Source organism: Lissotriton vulgaris, chromosome 6 (assembly GCF_964263255.1).
Source record: "Lissotriton vulgaris chromosome 6, aLisVul1.2, whole genome shotgun sequence".
Lineage (NCBI taxonomy): Eukaryota > Metazoa > Chordata > Amphibia > Caudata > Salamandridae > Lissotriton > Lissotriton vulgaris.
Window position 1 is genome coordinate 1,483,807,473 of NC_141694.1, and position 20,023 is coordinate 1,483,827,495.

The 20,023-nt window shown below is 50.2% G+C and overlaps 1 protein-coding gene across 2 annotated transcripts in view; it reads right to left on the minus strand.

Annotated features, from left to right (window-relative positions):
• Positions 1-20,023, minus strand: part of LOC147709030 (uncharacterized) — a 200,615-nt gene that overhangs the window by 138,815 nt on the left and 41,777 nt on the right. For both annotated transcript variants that reach the window (XM_086927635.1, XM_086927637.1), the window contains one exon: positions 1,757-1,816. In XM_086927635.1, coding sequence (XP_086783761.1) covers positions 1,757-1,816 — 60 coding nt within the window. The remainder of the gene's footprint in view (positions 1-1,756; positions 1,817-20,023) is intronic.

Genomic DNA, 20,023 nt, shown 5'->3' on the forward strand with positions numbered 1-20,023 from the left:
CTTTGAATTTAGAGAAAGAAAAATAAACACCAAAGTCCCTGAAGGAGACAGCCTGGCATTTGACCTCCGTCTTTGAATGTACAGTAAATGTGACAAGATAACAAGATTTAAAGGTCTGTTACCAGAAAGTGAGTTTTTGGAAGAATACAGTAAAAAAAAGTTTGGGCAACGGGAGGAACAAACTCTAGCTGGACAGCCTAAAGCAAATAAAGCCAGCAAAGAGAAAGCCAGAAAATGTGAGTTACAAAGCCAAATGGTAAGCAAAGGGCGGAATGCATTCCTAGGTCAACTTTCTCAATGTCCCCAAGATGTCTTTACCAAACCAGTCTGGTAGGCTGCGAACTAATTAAAAAGTAATAACAAATTCCCCAGTTATGTTTAGCGAGTGGGGACGTATAGTGGTTGAAAATGGTACTCTAGCCTTAAAATGAATTTTCTAGACACACTACTGAGTAGGAGGAGCAGAATGTAAAGAATAACCCCCCCTCCCCCTATTTAGTAAAAGCTATTTGTAAAGCTGATAAACCATTGATAGATAATGGCTGGTAAGCAGGTGCTAGCTAAACTAGAGTCAAAATGGAAAGATTATTAGAACGACTAATTTGTAAAATCAAATTTTTAGTATGCATTCAACTGTACATGTAGGTCATTGGCTGACTTTTGAATTGTCTGATAATTGTTTTTGCGTCGATAACCCATCTATGAATTCCCTATTAAGAGCAAATTCATATTGCATATAGGGCCTAATTACGATGTCAGGCGGATCGTCTCGGTCAAGGGACAGACCGACACCCTGTCAGCGGTCCCGACAGACTAATTAGGATGCGACCGAACAGTAATCGGTCGCTTTCCTGTACTTTACAATGGGAGCATGTATTCTGGCGGGAATGCATGCTTCCATTGTAAAATGCGAGGTGCAGTTCATCCCTGCACCCTGAGGCAGGCACCTCCAGGTGCCTGCCACAAGGTGCAGGGATCAAAATGGGGGCATAAGTTTGCCCCTTCAGCCTCCAACCAGAGGCCGCGCACCAAAGGGGGCCCAAAGTCAGGTTCAGACAGCCTTTCTGTGTCGGAAAGGTTAGCATAGAAAGACTGTAAACCCAACATCGTAATCCCTTGGGCGGAAAGAGTCGCCCTTGGGATTTCTGGCAGCTTTCCGACTGGCAGGCAGGCAGGCTCTCTGATCCAGTCAGGAGCCAGTCGGAAAGCCTGTTCCATTTCCTTTTGCAACTGACATCATAATGGGTTGGTTGGAAAGGAATATGACCAGCATATTACGATGTGGTCGGGCCGTTTCCGACCGCATAGTAATTAGACCCATATTTTAACAGTTTTTTACTACAGCTCAGGAGTTAATTTTTACCAGAAGCAGTGCTTGTTCAGCCATATTTCTTCCAGCAGTCAATGACATTTATTCTTCTGCCACCTGACCAATTACATTTTTAATACAATATACTCGGAACATTGAAATGTCTTTCATACTCAGACCTAGCCAGGTCCAAGATCTTGTTTGACTATGATAAATAAAGTACCAGCAGTTTCACAGTATACTACTTTGTCACAAATTTCTAAAGTGAACAATCTGTTTGTATTTAGCAGTTTGAAATATTCGCTGAAATGTACTGTTCTTGCAAGATATTTGTTCAATCATTATAATAGAATTGTCACAAGTGAAATTTTCTGAATCATCAGAACGATTTCCCATTCTGTGAACACAAACTAAACTGGTCATCCCCACAAAGTGCTTCCAGAGTACCTCCAGGATAATGTTGGTGTTCAAGCGAAGAGTTATTTGATAAAACCTCAGCAACTGCATCTGTATGGATAAAAAAAAAACATTTTTATATTACAATTATGGAAGAAGGAGTTTGATGTAGGTTGTCAATTAATGTATTGTTGCCTGTATGTGCTATCTGCTTCTTTGCAGACATTCATGTTAATTTGAAAATGTGCTCTCTAAGCAATTTTCTGCACATCCAAATGCATCATCAGTGGTTCAACATTAATGATATAGATTTAGACTGGAATACATAAAATACATTTAGATTGCAATACATGCTTGAAGAGCACTTTCAAGCATCACCATAACAGTTGAAATCAGATATTATCTGTGTAGCTAGCTGATAGTCTTAATATACAGGCTCAATCCAATTTTGCCTTGCGATCAAAAAGATCGGAGAGTGAGGAAAGAGAGGTGAAAGATTAAAGAGTGCGTGTCATTATTATATCAGCAGTATCCAGATTTAAAGACAAAACTAGAAAGCTTCCGAAGATGTTCAAATTACATAGAAAGCAATTGGTGAAGTTTGGTAATAATTATGTTCCATTTACTACGACTCGTAGATGCTAATGCCCAACAGTGTGCCGAGTCCATTCCATTTTCCACTGTCTAGAATTAGCCCAGATGTTACAGTTGCTTGTGGTTGGCTGCGGGAGCCTACAGTGCTTCCAATAGATCCAGACTGCAAGATTAATTCTTTCTGTCAGTATTGAGGGGCAGCTCTAAAAACGTTTCAGGCCTCCTGCTGCATGTGCAGTTTACAAACACAATCTTGGCTTGCACCTCCATTCCTTGTCGCTGTAGCCACACTCTAGAGTAACAGGTAGTTTCCTGTATCCATTTCTGTCGCATAGCCTCCCCAAACCCCAAAGTCACTGTTTCTCCCAAGCAATTCCACATCGCTGTGGTAGAGTTCCCTCTCAGTAAGGCATCTGTTCTACATGGGTTACTGCCACGCTGAGGGGCTTACCTGCAGACCCCATGAGCTGCTATTAGAGCCTCCACACAAGTCACACAAGCCTTTCTGTCTCAAAGATGTGCAATATAGCCTAAGCAGCATAGCTCATATAATTTGCATTGAAATAAAAAAAAACAATACAGAGAGTTTCATCTGGCTAGAGGAAAACACTTGTTGACAGATGTGCATGCCTCCGCAGAATAGCATCTTCCAGTTGCACAGTCACTGTATAGGAGGTCAGAGCCTAATTGTTTTAGCAATTATTTCCAGAGACAGCTTCCCTATTTTTAAGCTGGTCTCTAAAGCAAGACAAGCCACCATTAGACAGGGCTGGAACTTCTCTGGATTCAGATCTAGGCCTGATCAAATGCTGAGATCTAGGCCTGATCAAATGCTATCTACCACATGCCAGGATGGTACTCCTCATGTGCCCTCAAACCTTCTTGAGCATGCTTCTGGACCCGCTTTCGAGCCCCTGGCACTGTATTTCCTCTCATCCCCAAATGGGTGGACTGTGCTGCTACAGGCAGAGTACATCTCATTAGACACAGGCCCCTCCCCAGGGCTCCGACTGTGCAGGCTAGTAGAGCGGAGCAATCGTAGTCTTTTTCTGTGCCTGCTTGGCCATCTGTGGACCTGGGTCTGCAGGATAAACCTGTGCAATGGCAATAACTAACACGACATTAACGGCAAACAAATAGCAATGAAGGTCTACAGCAGCAAAGAAGAAATCTACAATAGCCTGTCAATTTGTCAGTTTGTTTCGTTACTTTTTTATGGTCTGCCTTGACAGCGCAGCCGTGGCCATGCAATTGTGCAAGAAAGAATCAACAGGCGAGTTGGTCTTGCACGACCCACATGTTCGGATTCAGAAGTACATTTTTGGGGGGGCAGAAATTAGGTGATTTCACAAAAAGAAGTGCATGCCCTCCTATCAGCTGTGAGCATTTTGTTTATTTACTTAGCTGCCAGAGTTTAAACTTTTAGGGGCATACACGACATTGCAAAGCTAATAAAGTGTGTGAAAACATTTTGAGGTTTTTCTCTGGGAGCAACACAGATGTGAGTTGGGCAGTCATTACCGTACATGGATGTTTAGGTTTGGCTTGAAGGTTCAACTGTCACCTGACCTTTTAACTTTATCCAATATTATACCATAATTCCCAAGCTATTTACCTGTAATGCTTCACAATGCCATACCATATGCATTTAAAGCCAGACCTATTGGCATTGCCAATGCTCGTTTTCTTTTCCTTCAAAATTACATGCTTCGCTTGGCTGCCTCTCTATTTTAACAGTATGTGAAAAGAGACTGAAACAGTTATGAAGCATCTTAGTGCTCAGCGTGTACTACCTAAATAAAATACTGCAGGAAATACATGGGAACCTTCAGTCAGTTTCACTGGCTGGAGCCTGCTTTGGAGCTCAACACGCCATTAACAAAATCCAGCCCTGGCAATTACGTAGGACCAGCCCTGGGAGGAGTGGAGGGGATTGGTTGCTGGTGGGAAACACTGCTGCTTCGGTTTTGTTACATGGGCCTATATTGCAGCACTGCTACAAAACAGGCCCCAGTAACAACAAGCATTTACAATGCAATGGTCTCGGCAATATTATTGGTAGAGCTATTGGTATTGCTCATATTTTTTTTCTTTTTTGTATCCCTAAATAAATGGCATTGTTATTTCTATTGGCATTAGTTTTTTTTGCATATGTGATTCCTTTTGCATTAGCAGAGAGAGAGTGAGGTAGTGAGATAGAGAGAGAGAGTGAGGTATTGAAATCGAGAGAGAGTGAGGTAGTGAGAAAGAGTGAGGTAGTGAGAGAGAGTGAGGTAGATAGAGAGTGAAGTAGTGAGATAGAGAGAGTGAGGTAGTGAAAGAGTGAGGGAGTGAGGGAGAGGGATGTTGTGAGGTAGTGAGATATAATCATAGAGTGATGTTGTGATGTAGTGAGATAGAGAGGTTGTGAAAGAGAAAGTGAAAGTGAGTTAGTGAGATAGAAAGAGTGAGATAGTGAGTGATGTAGTGAGTTAGAGAGAGAGAGTGAAGTTGTGAGGGTGTGAGGTAGAGAGTGAGGTAGTGAGAGAGTGAGGTAGTGATGTTTTGAGAGAGAGAAGTTGTGACATAGTGAGGTAGTGAGCCCCACACACACCCAGAGAGCCCCACACACACCCAGAGAGCCCCACACACACCCAGAGAGCCCCACACACACACTCAGAGAGCCCCACACACACACTCAGAGAGCCCCACACACACTCAGAGAGCCCCCCACACACACACAAAGAGAGCCCCCCACACACACAAAGAGTCCCCCCACACATTTACAATGCAACGGTCTCGCCTTTGCAAAAGTTAGAGCTATTGGCATTGTAAATGACAATTTTTTTTATTTATGTGTTGGTTTTTAAAACAAATGAATAAATGAAATAAAATTTATAATGCGCAACTAAAACCCGAAGGCATCAAGGCGCCTAACAAAAACAAATCAAAACAAAAAAGGCAGAACACAACTACAAGTATGACTTCGCGAAAAGCCGAGTTTTCAGAGCCTTTCTAAATGACGGCATGGTGGGAAGGGACTTAAGTTCCACCGGAAGAATATTCCACCACTTAGGTGCCAGAGTGGAGAAGGCTTTGCCACCCCATTTAGCTCTACGGGTGCGGGGGACTGATAACAGAAATTTGTTGGCAGAGCGCAAGTTCCTAGAGGGGCTATAGGGAGACAGGATGGATCCGATCCCAGTAGAACTGCCTCTGGCTAGGGCCCCGTAGGTCATGCACATAGTTTTAAAGAGGATCCGATCTTCGATGGGGAGCCAGTGTAGCGATTTTCTGGCAGAGGTGGCCGAGGCACATCTGGGCAGATCTAACACAAATTTGGCCGCCGCGTTCTGGACCATTTGCAAGCGCTGCAGCAGACCCTTGTTTAGTCCCGCATACAGCGCATTGCAATAGTCCAGACGGGAGCCAATGAGTGCAACCACAACTTGTTTTCTCGCCTGCTGAGACGCCTGCTGAGAGAGATAGTGTCTAATCTTCCTCAGTACATAGATTATGCCCCAGCAGGTTGAAACTGTTCTATTGACCTGTTGACGCATGCTGAGGGTAGGATCAATCAGGACTCCTAGGTTTTTAGCTAATGTAGCAGGGACAGGACAAGCTCCCAGTGAGTCCGGCCACCAGTTCGCCAACCATATCTTTTCCTTTCCTCCGAACACCATGACCTCCGTCTTCTCCCCATTTAATTTCAATGAATTGTGGATCATCCATTGAGCGACTGCCTCCATGCAAGATCTAAAATTGGAGGCAGCCGAGCTGGCCGGCTGGGAGAGAGAGACGAGGATCTGGGTGTCGTCGGCGTAGGAGACTACCTCCATCCCGAAAGATCTAATCAGTCTGGCAAGTGGGGTCACATAGATGTTGAAAAGGGTCGGACTTAATGCCGACCCCTGAGGGACCCCACAATGCACAGACAGGGATGGAGATAGAAAATCCCCCAGCTTCACCCTCTGCTCTCTCTGGTCGAGGAAAGAGGTCAGCAAACACAGGGCAGACCCCTTAACCCCAATCTCCCTCAGGCGTGATGTTAAGACCGAGGGAGAAAGGGAGTCGAAGGCAGCCGTGAGGTCTAGCAGGATCAGGAGGGTGGTCTGGCCCCCATCAGCTCGTGTGCGGATATTATCCAGCACTATGGTGAGGGCCGACTCGGTGCTATGTTCCCTCCTGAAGCCATGCTGCGAGTAATCCAGCTGACCAGAGTTTTCCACGAAGCCCGCGAGATGCTTATTCAGATGGGTTTCCAGCATCTTCGCAGGAGCAGGGAGCAGTGAAATAGGGCGGAAGTTCTTTAATACCCCAGGGTCGAGAGATGGTTTCTTGAGCAACAGCTTTACCACTGCCCTCTTCCATTGCTGAGGAAAGATGCCGTCCCTCATAGCCCTGTTCATGATCTCAACAAGAGGGGGCAGGAGAGATTCCCTGCACTGCTTGAGGATCTTAAGCGGACAGGCACCTAATGGGGAGCCAGACCTAGTTTTATTCAGGAGGTTCTCTAATTCCTGAAGAGAGAGAGGAGGAAAGGAGGCCAGGCGCCCCAAGGAGGAGTTCTCAGCAGGAACTGGTGCGGAAACAGAGGGGACAGAGGGCTCAGCAGTTCGAGTCCTCTGCAGCTCTAAAGCTGAGTAAATATCAGCGATCTTAGTCTGAAAGAAAAGAGCTATGTTGTTACAGAGTTGCTGAGAGGCAATAACAGGGTCCGGGATCTGCAGAGATGTCAGAGTCAACAATCTTGAAGAGCTCTTTCGGGGAGGAAAGTGAAATGGTGAGAGCCGTGAAATATTCCTGTTTCACCCTTATTACCTCCACCTTGTAGCCCCTCAATAAGATCTTATGCGCCTCTTTGTCCCTTAGATCCCAGCTGGTATGCCAGAGACGCTCCTGACTCCCTGTCTAAGGAGTCTTAGGTGCTCAGAGAACCACGGAGCCGATGTTTTTTTCCTTGCCGAATAACGCGACCGGGCAGGGGCCAGTTCGTCAAATGCCATAGTAACGGCCTTTTCAAACTGCGAGACCGCCAGATGAACATCTTCCTCTTGGGAGGTGGACATACTGGAAATCCAGGGGGCAAGGGAGCTATTAGAGATATTTTTAAAATTTCTCCGTGATTCCATTTTACTTGGGACCTTTTCGTTCCTGTCAACAATCGGACAGGTCACTTCATTCGGTACAGCAAAGTGATCCGACCACAAGAGGGGAAGGGGGTCCTTTACAACCAACCTGCCGTCATTGGAGAAGACCCCATTGAGCATATGGCCCGCTTGATGGGTGGCGCCTCTCACAAGCTGATTTAGCCCACAGGCGGACAAGGCATCCAGCAGGGAGAGAGTATCACTAGCCTCCAACTTCTCTAAGTGATAGTTCAAATCTCCCAAGACCGTTAGATGTTCACGGACAAAATAGGGTTCAAGGATGTGAAGTAGCTGTTGTCCAAAATCAGCTCTGGGGCCGGGGGGACGGTAGATAAGGATCCCATTAAATGGGGTTTCGTAAACGCCCTTTAGAGAGAAATACAGGGCCTGGAAGTTATCCTGAGGATCCGATAAAGGTAAGGTGTGACAATGAAAGCTATCTTTATAGAATATAGCCAGCCCTCCTCCTACCCGACCTATTCTATCCAGCCGGGCCAAAAAATAGCCCTCTGGAACTGCCTCAATATGGTCTGGGCCAGAAGAATCCTTTGCCCACGTTTCAGTGACAAATACCCACGAGGGCTTTCTATCCAGCACAAAATCCTTGAAAGCGATATTATGCTTGATTAGCGAGTGAGCATTAATGAGGAAGCCGTCTTCTCTCACAGTACTGCCTCTTTTGTTAATGTAGTGTCCCGATGGGTGGGGTGACGGAGGGAGGCTGGAGCCCCCAGAGCCCTCAAGGGAACACGCGCAGCATAGAGGGTGAGAGAGAGATCCTCCGGGGAGATTTTAAAGTGACACGGGAGCCGAGATGGTTTTAGCCTAAGCAGGTCGTAACTAGAGTACCTGACAGCCGTAGATTTATCCTCGAGGCGACCCGACGACCAGCCGTCCAGGCCGTCCTCAGCGCGGACGGGCGCAGACGGGCTGGACTCTGGCGTGACTCCGGGGTCACTGCGGCGCACACGCAGCGCGCACACGCTGCACGCCATCATATCGGGTTTAAATAGGGCTCTAGCTAGTCCACCTGACTGCTAGAGCGCAGAGTGAGGCGTGGGCTTCCCTGAATCCCCCCCAAGATGGCGCTCACAAGAGTAGAAAGCGCGAAGGACAAACCGCCAAAATAGCGGTGCGGGGCACAATTAAGTTGCGGCAATGCGGAAGGGAAATTAAAACCAAGGTGAAATGTAGTCCCAAACAAATACAAATAATACAACAAAACGGGAATATTTAAAAGCCCTGAAGCGTCTTAGAGCAAAGCGCAGCGCGCAGTAGTGAGGAGCCTAAATAAATGGCATTGTCATTTACAATGGCAATAGCTGAGCATTGATGTGTGTGCGCTCACACTGCGGGTGAGAGGAAAGTACCAGCGAGAAAAACTGACTGGTGAGAGAAATGTACAGTTCAGCTTTCTGCTTCCCTGTGCACCTTTGTTTCACCTCATTCATTTGACAGCATGGTTGATGGGACTTCAAAGTGGTCATTATGGGCATGTGCAACACTTTTCTTAAAATGATAACATAGCAACCATGACTCAACAATTCCTGGTCAATGCACAACTGACTTGTGTGTACCATTTTCTCTACATCTTACTCTTCTATTACTTGTTGGTATTAAGACACGTAAAGAAAGAGTAGACGTTCTTCACATGGTAGGAAAAGATAGTAGGTCGTGTACACTGACGCAATGATTACCTTTGAAGCTTGTTGCTTGAACCACCATTTTATGGTCTTTTCTCTAACACCTGGCTTTAATGGAAGCTGCTTGAATTAGAATTAGATTTAACACAATCATGTAGTAAAATTGTGATAATTATAAATAAATTAGGGGTAAAGTAAATGTAAAATCGACCATCTCATGCAGGCGATTGTATCAAAGTGCATAAGTAAAAGCAGGCCACAGGGACAGTCTTGGAGAGGCAGAGAAAAGAGTCAGGGAGAGGCAGAGAGCAGGGCAGGGGGAGGCCGAGAAAGCAAGAGGCAGTAAACAGGCAGTGAGAGGGGAAACGAGGGGCGCCGACGGAGCGGGGGGTAGCACAGAGTAGGGGAGAGAGGGCAGTGAAGAGGGTAAGAGTGAGGCATGAGGAGGGAGAGGCCCGTTACGGAGGGTGGAAGGCAGGGCGACGGGGAGCAGAGAAACGAGGGCGAGGCACAAAAAAGAGAATAGGGCAAAACAGTGAGGGAGAAAGGGGCAAAGTGAGACGGCAAAATCGGGAGGGCAATGGAATGAATGAGGGAAGGGAAGAACAGCAAGGGTGAGAGGAAAGTACCAGCGAGAAAAACTGACTGGTGAGAGAAATGTACAGTTCAGCTTTCTGCTTCCCTGTGCACCTTTGTTTCACCTCATTCATTTGACAGCATGGTTGATGGGACTTCAAAGTGGTCATTATGGGCATGTGCAACACTTTTCTTAAAAATAATAACATAGCACAGGCGGCCCCTCATGTGAGTGGGGTCGTTCTCCATTGTGGTTCCTGCATGTGACACAAAACATCCAATAAAGGCCCTGCCCCCCTCATATAACTATATGAATTCACTGCAATGAGACAGGGGCTATCAATGCCCCACGCAACCAAGGCCAAGCTGTTTGACAGCTACGAGAACTAGGTCGGCAACAAACCTTCTCGTAGGAGCTGGGTGAGGCAAGTACTAAGCTAATTATTGAAATGCTAAGTCGATAATGACCGATAAATTCGTTTACTATTCATCCCAAAAAACCACCTCTGCCTCCCAGGCCTACAAAACGGACCTCAACGTTCTCCTCCTTCAAAAGACACTTCCAATTGTCATGCCCTCTCCGGAACAGGGAGAAGACCTTCTAATAAGTAAATTCTATTAACCTTGACTATGGAAGTGTCCTCCCAGTGTGTTCTAGTGGTTTGGGAGTCTGTTAATTAATGCAGTATTATCCTCCTACCTGAGTTTGTTGCACTATTAAACATGCACACAAAACGTCTTGTAACACACTGAATGGTACCTTGACATCGTGTTCGCTTCCGGTACCTGCGCAAGTGCCACCAATGCTTGCATATCCAAACAGTGAATCTGGCTGTTGCCCAATAGCTTGTAAGTGATGCACATGATACCCACTAAATTGCAACGAGACTCCAAGTGCTAAGCAAAAGTCCCTCCTCCTGCATGCAGTGTCCTACCAGTGTGTTCATGAGATTGAGAGGCTGCTAATTATGAAGAATTATCCTTCTACCTGTGGTAGGTACTGTATTGTAACCTGCTCACCTCACTTTTCTCTTGTAGAACGCTGCTTGCTACTTCTTACGTGTTTGGTTCCTGTACTTGCACAAGTGCCACCAAAGCCTACGTAACGTTTGTACTTGTTTAGAGTGTCTCCATACCGTACCTCTACCTGTAGTTTGTAAGCGTTTGAAACTTGCACACGTGCAGCGGCGGTTCTACCATGGGGGCTGTTAGAAATGGGATCCCTGGCTGGCCAGGGCTTTCGCCAAAGTCAGTCAGAGACCACCACTCCTAAGTCAGGGCAAGGGAGTTACACGCCAAGACAACCCCTACTCACCCTCTAGGTAACGTGGCGCGAGCAGCAAGGCTAAACTTGGAGGCGATATGAGTTAAGTATTTGCGCACGCACCCCAGCAACAACACCCAAGGCCCAACACAAAGGAAACTCCACACAAGGTTATATATAAATAGCCTTTGTATTACACCAAAACACATTAGATAAAACACACACTTTACAATGTGCCAGGGGCACGGGCAGAATTTACAGGGGATATTTACAAGACAGGGCCACCTGGACCACTGTCAGGAATCAGCACTTTTAGAAGTTAGCACTTTTTAGAAATAGCACTCAGAATGTAAAATTACATTAGCACAAAATAGCACACAACCAGTAATCACTGGTAACCAGGACCTCACTAGCACCACCTGTACCAGGGAGAAAACAACCCCTAAGTATCACTATACCTGTAGGGGTGTAAGAACATAACACATGATGCAATGCATAACATTCATTCAGAGGTGTAAGGAGGGAAACACATGATGCATCAACAATACATTCAGAGGTGCAGAAAATGAACAATTGCGCCAAACTCACGTAAGTCACCACCTGTGACTGTCCCTAGGCCCTCTGGCCTTGTTGGGGCTAGGACGCCCTGTGTCCAATGTCAGGGGGCCTAAACGTGGCAGTTGCCCACAAAGTGCTGGGCAACTGGGTAGCACAATGATGGGGCCAACACGATGGGGGAGCCTCACAGGCTCTGCAGAATGACTGTCCCCTAGGAGCCTCGTCTGGGCTCTAAAACCAAAAAGATGCAGCCTCACTGGGCTGTTGGGGTCCCTCACGGGGGACCCGGGAACACTGGGGGTGCCTCGAGCCTCTCTAGGCTGTAGGCACAATTGCGGGCATCGTTGGAGTCCCCCTCCTGGGGACTCAGAGAACAAAGGAATGCCCCCTTGAGCCTCTCAGGGCCCATCAACAAGGGGGGCTCAGGCGTCGGAGTCCCCGACTCTAAATCACAAGATGGCCCCAAGAGCCTCGGGGGGCTCCACAAACACGAAGATGCCCCAGGGGCGAAGATCGGGCTACATGAGGGGGGGGGGCGGACACCGCCAATGTGTCCCGACGCCCTCCCTCCCTTACAAATAAACACCACGGCCCCCCCCCCCACTCACCGGGACAGGGGGCGGGGGCTCCTCTCACTCTCCAGGCAGCGCGGGCACTTACTCGGCAGACCGGGGCTCGGGGGGACTCGCGGGTCTCCTTTCTGTGCCGGGGCTCTTCCAGGCGGCGGTGCGGGACATCTCGGCCTCAGCTCCTCTCGGTGGCAGTAGGAGAAGCCTTCTCTCCCGGGCTGCGGCGGCAACATCTCCGGTCTCCCTCTTGACCCGGGAGACCGGCACAGCAACAAGGGCTTCCCCCAGGCAGGGGGAAGCAGAAACAATATCTTCCCGGCCCCGCCCACAACCAGGCGGCGGGCCGGATATGTCTTTCCGGCCCAGACGAGCCCTCGGACTGCAAGGGCGGGACTTCCGGGCAGGCCGCGCAGCAATTGGCCGGCCCGCTAACTGCTTCCGGGTCGCTGTAGGCAGAGCGGCGGCCGGCGATAGACAGCTGCAAATGCCGGGTGGGCACCGGCTTTCCCTTTAAACCACTGGCACGAGGTGGCACTCCAGCGGGGCAACGCCGGGTGGGCACCGGCTTCAAAACAACAATAAAGCGAGGTGGGCACTCGCTCGGCAAAAACAGCGGCAACCTCTGGGCCAATGCCGGGTGGGCACCGGCTTCCAAGAATACAGCGCTCCCAAGCGCTCTAACAGCTGATCAAGCGCTCCCAAGCGCTATAGGTAAAAGTCCAGCGCTTCCAGGCGCTATAAGGGCAAGACACAGCGCTCCACAGCGCTAGGGCAAAGAGCAAGCGCTCCCAGGGGCTTTAGGGCATTCCACAGTCCAGCAAAAGTCCATTAGGAGTCCAGGGGCTGGGCAGGGCCCAGGGAGGCTAGCCTTCCCCTGGGCCCCAGCAGCAGCATGCCCCTGGTCAGATTCAAGTTGGGAACAAGAACCTTTTCATGGGGTCACAGCCCCTCTTTTATATACCTTTTCCTTTGTCTGTAGGTGGAGGGTGGGGGCATAACCAGTCGCAGCTGGTCTGTGAGCACTGTTGACGACTCAACCACCCCTTTAATTCATCAGGCAGGCTAGGGTCATCAGTCGCACCACAGGGGGCGGAGCCAGCATTGTGTGGGGGGAACCCAGCCTCATTCAGGACACAGGCGCAGCCCCTCCCTCACATCAGCATGCTAATCTCTCCATTCACCACCGGGGCAGACCCACACAGACTTCCTGGAGCCTGGCATCCCAGCCTGCTCCAGCCATTCACACGCCAGCACCTTCACAGCACATACACAGTCATGTCTAGAAGTAGCACTTCCGCACAAGACACAACCATGTCACATACATCGTTGCGAAGCATTCAATCACACGAGTTCGCACATACCAAACTCGACCATGCACACCTCACGCATCAGGAACTACCAGGGACACAGACATTCCCCATGCATTCCTATGGGAGAGCAGGCCAATCTCACACACGCACTCAGGGAGAGCACGCACTTTACACTGCGCCACAGTGTCAAAGTGCGCAAAGACCAGAAATCATTAGGCAAAAAGTTCAGGGGTGAACCTGCCAGAAGGGCCAAGTCCAACACAACCCCCTTCCAGCCAAAACGCAGGGGAGAACAATCACCACCGTGATGGACATCCCTGCTTGGGGCGATAGAACACGGACGCGGGCCCGCACTGCAGGGACACCCTCCGGTTCTACGCCACGTTTATCCATAAGGCACATACTTAAAAAAAAACAGGCCCAACTAGGCTACCCCACTGGTACTCCCTAGTTGTCCACGGCTAGGACCAGGCCCTAGGCCACCCAGATACCACTGGTCCCTACCAATCCACAGAGTGGGGGGTGGTAACCCCTGGCCTACATAGCCATTCTCCACTCCCTTTCTCAGTGTAGTTCCAAACTACCACTGATTCTTCAACCTAGGGTCTGCACCTTCAGGCTGACCAGAGGTCACGGGCAAGAATGCCCCACCCTACCTCTACTTCTGAAGCACCCTCCAGAACACAACTCTCCCACCAGTTCGGGACCTTTACTCCCTCAGCAGCAGTGACCACGGTCAGACCAGCACAAGATCGGTGTAGTGAGGCGTTGCACTTTGCGGGTTGCCAGATGCGGCGCAGGCGGCGGCTTACGGACCGCGTCGAGACAGGGACGGCGAGTGGCATAGGCTGCGCGGCCGAAGGCAGATGCGGCTCAGTGCGGTGCCTACAGGACACTAGGCTGGTCATGACAGATAGGTCACAGCTCCCTTAACTGGTCTACCACCTGGGATTCAAATTCACTCCTTCAGCAGCAAGGCAACCACTGCAGGTCAATCCCCCATACAGCTTACCTGGTTCCTTCTCTTCAGGCAGGAGTTCCTTCAGGACACTACATACAGTTGCCCTTACGTCCAGATTCGGACACACCGGCTACTGGCTCCCCAACCGAGGGACGTACCCCTTTGGCCAGATGCCTGGCGCACCAGGACTTCCTTGAGGGTGACACATAACTAATGTGTCATGTACAAGTCTGCCTGACACTCAGGACAGAAGTGGCATCACCCTGGTCACTCCTTGGCGACACAACCCTTCTGGTTGGCCCCTGACCCACTGGTTACTCCACTGGGGAACCTATCCCCCTCGCACCCCTCTATCTGGACTTCTGCACCCTCCCAACTGGAGCGGTACTGCCAGATAACAGAACTACTAGAGCCCTGCTTACAGGCGCTCCACGTTCTCTCCACACTGGGAGATCTCCCTAGAAGGACGCTCCATACGGACATGCTAGGCTCCCTCACCTGGTGTTCCAAAGAAAAAAAACACCCAGACTACGAAGACCAGGCTTGTGCTCCTCTGAACCACTTCCACCACACTGGGCTGGAAGACCAGAACCTTCCTTAGGGTCACTCCCCAACAATTAACACAATGGCACAGGGACAGGGGAAACTCCCATGAGCTTCAGGCCCACCCATGAAATCATGTTCACTGATGTTCAACATTCTTCAAATACTATGGGAGATCTTCCTCAAATGACCTATTGGTACAGCCTAGGCCCCCGACCTGATGTTCCCTTCCTAAACATTTCAGGCCCGACACTGGGTTTCGGGCACCTGGAGACACGCAGTCCCACCCACTCCTTCTCCTCTTGAGACAGGACGTGAGCCCCTACACCGAGACCTAGCTGGGCTACACTTAACCTCTTCCACCACACTGGGCTGGAAGACACCTCAGCCGCTCCTTTTGGAATCACTCCATCCCCTATGCCTCTCTCCTCCCAAAACATTACCAACTCCACACATCTGTCTCTAAATAGACAACAGAAATCAAAAGCAGGCTCCACTGTCTGCAGACGTTCTTGGGAAAAGTTTAACACATGGAACTTTAGGTATATGAGCAAAACAAGAGTACACAAGCATTCAGCAAGCTCCCCATTTAGAGAACTCACACTCTTGCCCAGTGCAACACACCATTCATCCACACACACCCCTCCCCAGACTGGTAAGGCAGTTTCTACCACCCCTGATTTCTCAACCTGACCACACGTGACACAGGTACCATTACTCCAGGGCAGGGACGGGGGACACATGCACTGAACACATTTATGCTGCCACCACTGGATCCCACCCTCATGGTGAATCCAGAAATCACACTGCACTTAGGGGGATGATCTACCCTCCCGAGCTAGGGACACCTAACTCAAAGTGCACAAGAAACACATTTCCACAGAAATGACATTTTTAGCAAACTCCATACAATAATCCCCAAAATGTGATTATCTAAAATGCAGAGTTTTGTAGATGTGGTCAGTTGCCACTGTGGTACAACGCAAACACAAATCCTTATCCTCACCGCTGCGTCCAATGTTAGAAATGGGATCCCTGGCTGGCCAGGGCTTTCGCCAAAGTCAGTCAGAGACCACCACTCCTAAGTCAGGGCAAGGGAGTTACACGCCAAGACAACCCCTACTCACCCTCTAGGTAACGTGGCGCGAGCAGCAAGGCTAAACTTGGAGGCGATATGAGTTAAGTATTTGCGCACGCACCCCAGCAACAACACCCAGGGCCCACCACAAAGGAAACTCCACACAAGGTTATATATAAATAGCCTTTGTATTACACCAAAACACATTAGATAAAACACACACTTTACAATGTGCCAGGGGCACGGGCAGAATTTACAGGGGATATTTACAAGACAGGGCCACCTGGACCACTGTCAGGAATCCGCACTTTTAGAAGTTAGCACTTTTTAGAAATAGCACTTAGAATGTAAAATTACATTAGCACAAAATAGCACACAACCAGTAATCACTGGTAACCAGGACCTCACTAGCACCACCTGTACTAGGGAGAAAACAACCACTTAAGTATCACTATACCTGTAGGGGTGTAAGAACATAACACATGATGCAATGCATAACATTCATTCAGAGGTGTAAGGAGGGAAACACATGATGCATCAACAATACATTCAGAGGTGCAGAAAATGAACAATTGCGCCAAACTCACGTAAGTCACCACCTGTGACTGTCCCTAGGCCCTCTGGCCTTGTTGGGGCTAGGACGCCCTGTGTCCAATGTCAGGGGGCCTAAACGTTGCAGTTGCCCACAAAGTGCTGGGCAACTGGGTAGCACAATGATGGGGCCAACACGATGGGGGAGCCTCACAGGCTCTGCAGAAGGACTGTCCCCTTGGAGCCTCGTCTGGGCTCTAAAACCAAAAGATGCAGCCTCACTGGGCTGTTGGGGTCCCTCACGGGGGACCCGGGAACACTGGGGGTGCCTCGAGCCTCTCTAGGCTGTAGGCACAATTGCGGGCATCGTTGGAGTCCCCCTCCTGGGGACTCAGAGAACAAAGGAATGCCCCCTTGAGCCTCTCAGGGCCCATCAACAAGGGGGGCTCAGGCGTCGAAGTCCCCGACTCTAAATCACAAGATGGCCCCAAGAGCCTCGGGGGGCTCCACAAACACGAAGATGCCCCAGGGGCGAAGATCGGGCTACATGAGGGGGGGGGGGGGCGGACACCGGCAATGTGTCCCGACGCCCTCCCTCCCTTACAAATAAATACCACGGGCCCCCCCCACTCACCGGGACAGGGGGCGGGGGCTCCTCTCACTCTCCAGGCAGCGCGGGCACTTACTCGGCAGACCGGGGCTCGGGGGGACTCGCGGGTCTCCTTTCTGTGCCGGGGCTCTTCCAGGTGGCGGTGCGGGACATCTCGGCCTCAGCTCCTCTACGGTGGCAGTAGGAGAAGCCTTCTCTCCCGGGCTGCGACGGCAACATCTCCGGTCTCCCTCTTGACCCGGGAGACCGGCACAGCAACAAGGGCTTCCCCCAGGCAGGGGGAAGGGGAAACAATATCTTCCCGGCCCCGCCCACAACCAGGCGGCGGGCCGGACATCTCTTTCCGGCCCAGACGAGCCCTCGGACTGCAAGGGCGGGACTTCCGGGCAGGCCGCGCAGCAATTGGCCGGCCCGCTAACTGCTTCCGGGTCGCTGTAGGCAGAGCGGCTGCCGGCGATAGACAGCTGCAAATGCCGGGTGGGCACCGGCTTTCCCTTTAAACCACTGGCACGAGGTGGCACTCCAGCGGGGCAACGCCGGGTGGGCACCGGCTTCAAAACAACAATAAAGCGAGGTGGGCACTCGCTCTGCAAAAACAGCGGCAACCTCTGGGCCAATGCCGGGTGGGCACCGGCTTCCAAGAATACAGCGCTCCCAAGCGCTCTAACAGCTGATCAAGAGCTCCCAAGCGCTATAGGTAAAAATCCAGCGCTTCCAGGCGCTATAAGGGCAAGACACAGCGCTCCACAGCGCTAGGGCAAAGAGCAAGCGCTCCCAGGCGCTTTAGGGCATTCCACAGTCCAGCAAAAGTCCATTAGGAGTCCAGGGGCTGGGCAGGGCCCAGGGAGGCAAGCCTTCCCCCGGGCTCCAGCAGCAGCATGCCCCTGGTCAGATTCAAGTTGGGAACAAGAACCTTTTCATGGGGTCACAGCCCCTCTTTTATGTACCTTTTCCTTTGTCTGTAGGTGGAGGGTGGGGGCATAACCAGTCGCAGCTGGTCTGTGAGCACTGTTGATGACTCAACCACCCCTTTCATTCTTCAGGCAGGCTAGGGTCATCAGTCGCACCACAGGGGGCGGAGCCAGCATTGTGTGGGGGGAACCCAGCCTCATTCAGGACACAGGCGCAGCCCCTCCCTCACATCAGCATGCTAATCTCTCCATTCACCACCGGGGCAGACCCACACAGACTTCCTGGAGCCTGGCATCCCAGCCAGCTCCAGCCAATCACACGCCAGCACCTTCACAGCACATACACAGTCATGTCTAGAAGTAGCACTTCCGCACAAGACACAACCATGTCACATACATCGTTGCAAAGCATTCAATCACACGAGTTCGCACATACCAAACTCGACCATGCACACCTCACGCATCAGGAACTACCAGGGACACAGACATTGCCCATGCATTCCTATGGGAGAGCAGGCCAATCTCACACACGCACTCAGGGAGAGCACACACTTTACACTGCGCCACAGTGTCAAAGTGCGCAAAGACCAGAAATCATTAGGCAAAAAGTTCACGGGTGAACCTGCCAGAAGGGCCAAGTCCAATAGGGGCGTTTGGGCACCGCCCCCCCTGTTTTCTCGCCGTGGGAGAAGAAGGCAGAAACAAATGGTAGTTATTTATTTATAACTACCATTTGTTTCTGCCTGCCCTTCTCGCACTGCGAGAAAGCAGTCAGCAGAACTTGATTACTCGAGCCTCAGGGCAGGGGGGAGTGGCTTGCCCAATGTTGTGAATACGGACTGATTGGACAGCCTGAGAGGCTGTCCAAACAGACAGTATTAGCAACAGTGGGCAAGCCGCTCCCCCAAGCCTCCTCCCACTCTTCGTTCTGCAGGATGCAGACTAGCAGAAATGACGCGGTTAGGGCAGCCGGCCGAACCAATCAGCGCCGGCTGCCATGGAGGGGAGGGAGGCTGCCTGCAGCCTTCCGTGACGAGAGCCCACACACGTCAGACGCAGCAGGCGGCGGCATTCAAAATCGAGGACACCAAGGTAAGTTTTTTATATTTATACTGTATTTTTAATGCAGGTCGACCACTCCTTAACAAGTACCCCGAGAAAAGTAACTATGCAGATCAGTGCACCTGATTACAAAGAAGTCTGAACAGTGAGGGCTAACATTACAGGACTCGGCTCCATGGCGGCGGGATGGGGGGATGGGGGGCGGGGGCGCGGGTGTGGAAACTGAGGGGAATGTGTAATCTGGATAAACAGCCTTTTCGTGCTCCTCGACGTTAAGGTGCCCATGGCGATTGTGGTATGTCGACTCATCTTGCGGTTCATAAAGTGGTTTTTATTCAATGAATAATAATGTCTTTGAAAGTATGGGGCTCTATGTTCTGCTGCAACATTAAATCACGTCGAAGAGCTCGCAGTACACTTATTTGTTTAAAGAATTAGCCGGTAGCGCTGCAGCGACACAGACCTCTGCCAAGTTACTTCCTCTAGACTAATACCCTGTGCTGGGCGCAGCCAGCCTGCATCCGGAATTATAACTCATGCCCACAGCAGTGGTATGCGTCGCCCCTGGCTGCAGGGTTCCGCCTTTTCACCGGTGTCATTTATTGTTAAGACACAAAATGAAAAATAAAAAAAATCAAGCATGCTGTGCTGTTGACTGAAATAGACTGGGCTGAAGGTGTCGCACATAACGCAGGGACATTATACAGCTTTTGTTATGTCAGCCTTGAGTGGAGAGCGGGTGCCAATACAGAACAATAAGATATGGACTTTTCTCCACCGCCAATTTTACGCCGCACCTATTTCAAATGTCACCAGCCGCCACTGCACATGTGTCCCTTATTCTCCTGAATTAACCGATTGCTACCTCTTGAAGAGTTTGCTCACGATTGCCACCTCTTTATGTTTGCTTAGCAAAGTGAGCCAAGGGAGGGTTAACTCTAGCCTGATGAAATAGACAGTGCAAGCTACAATCGAAAAA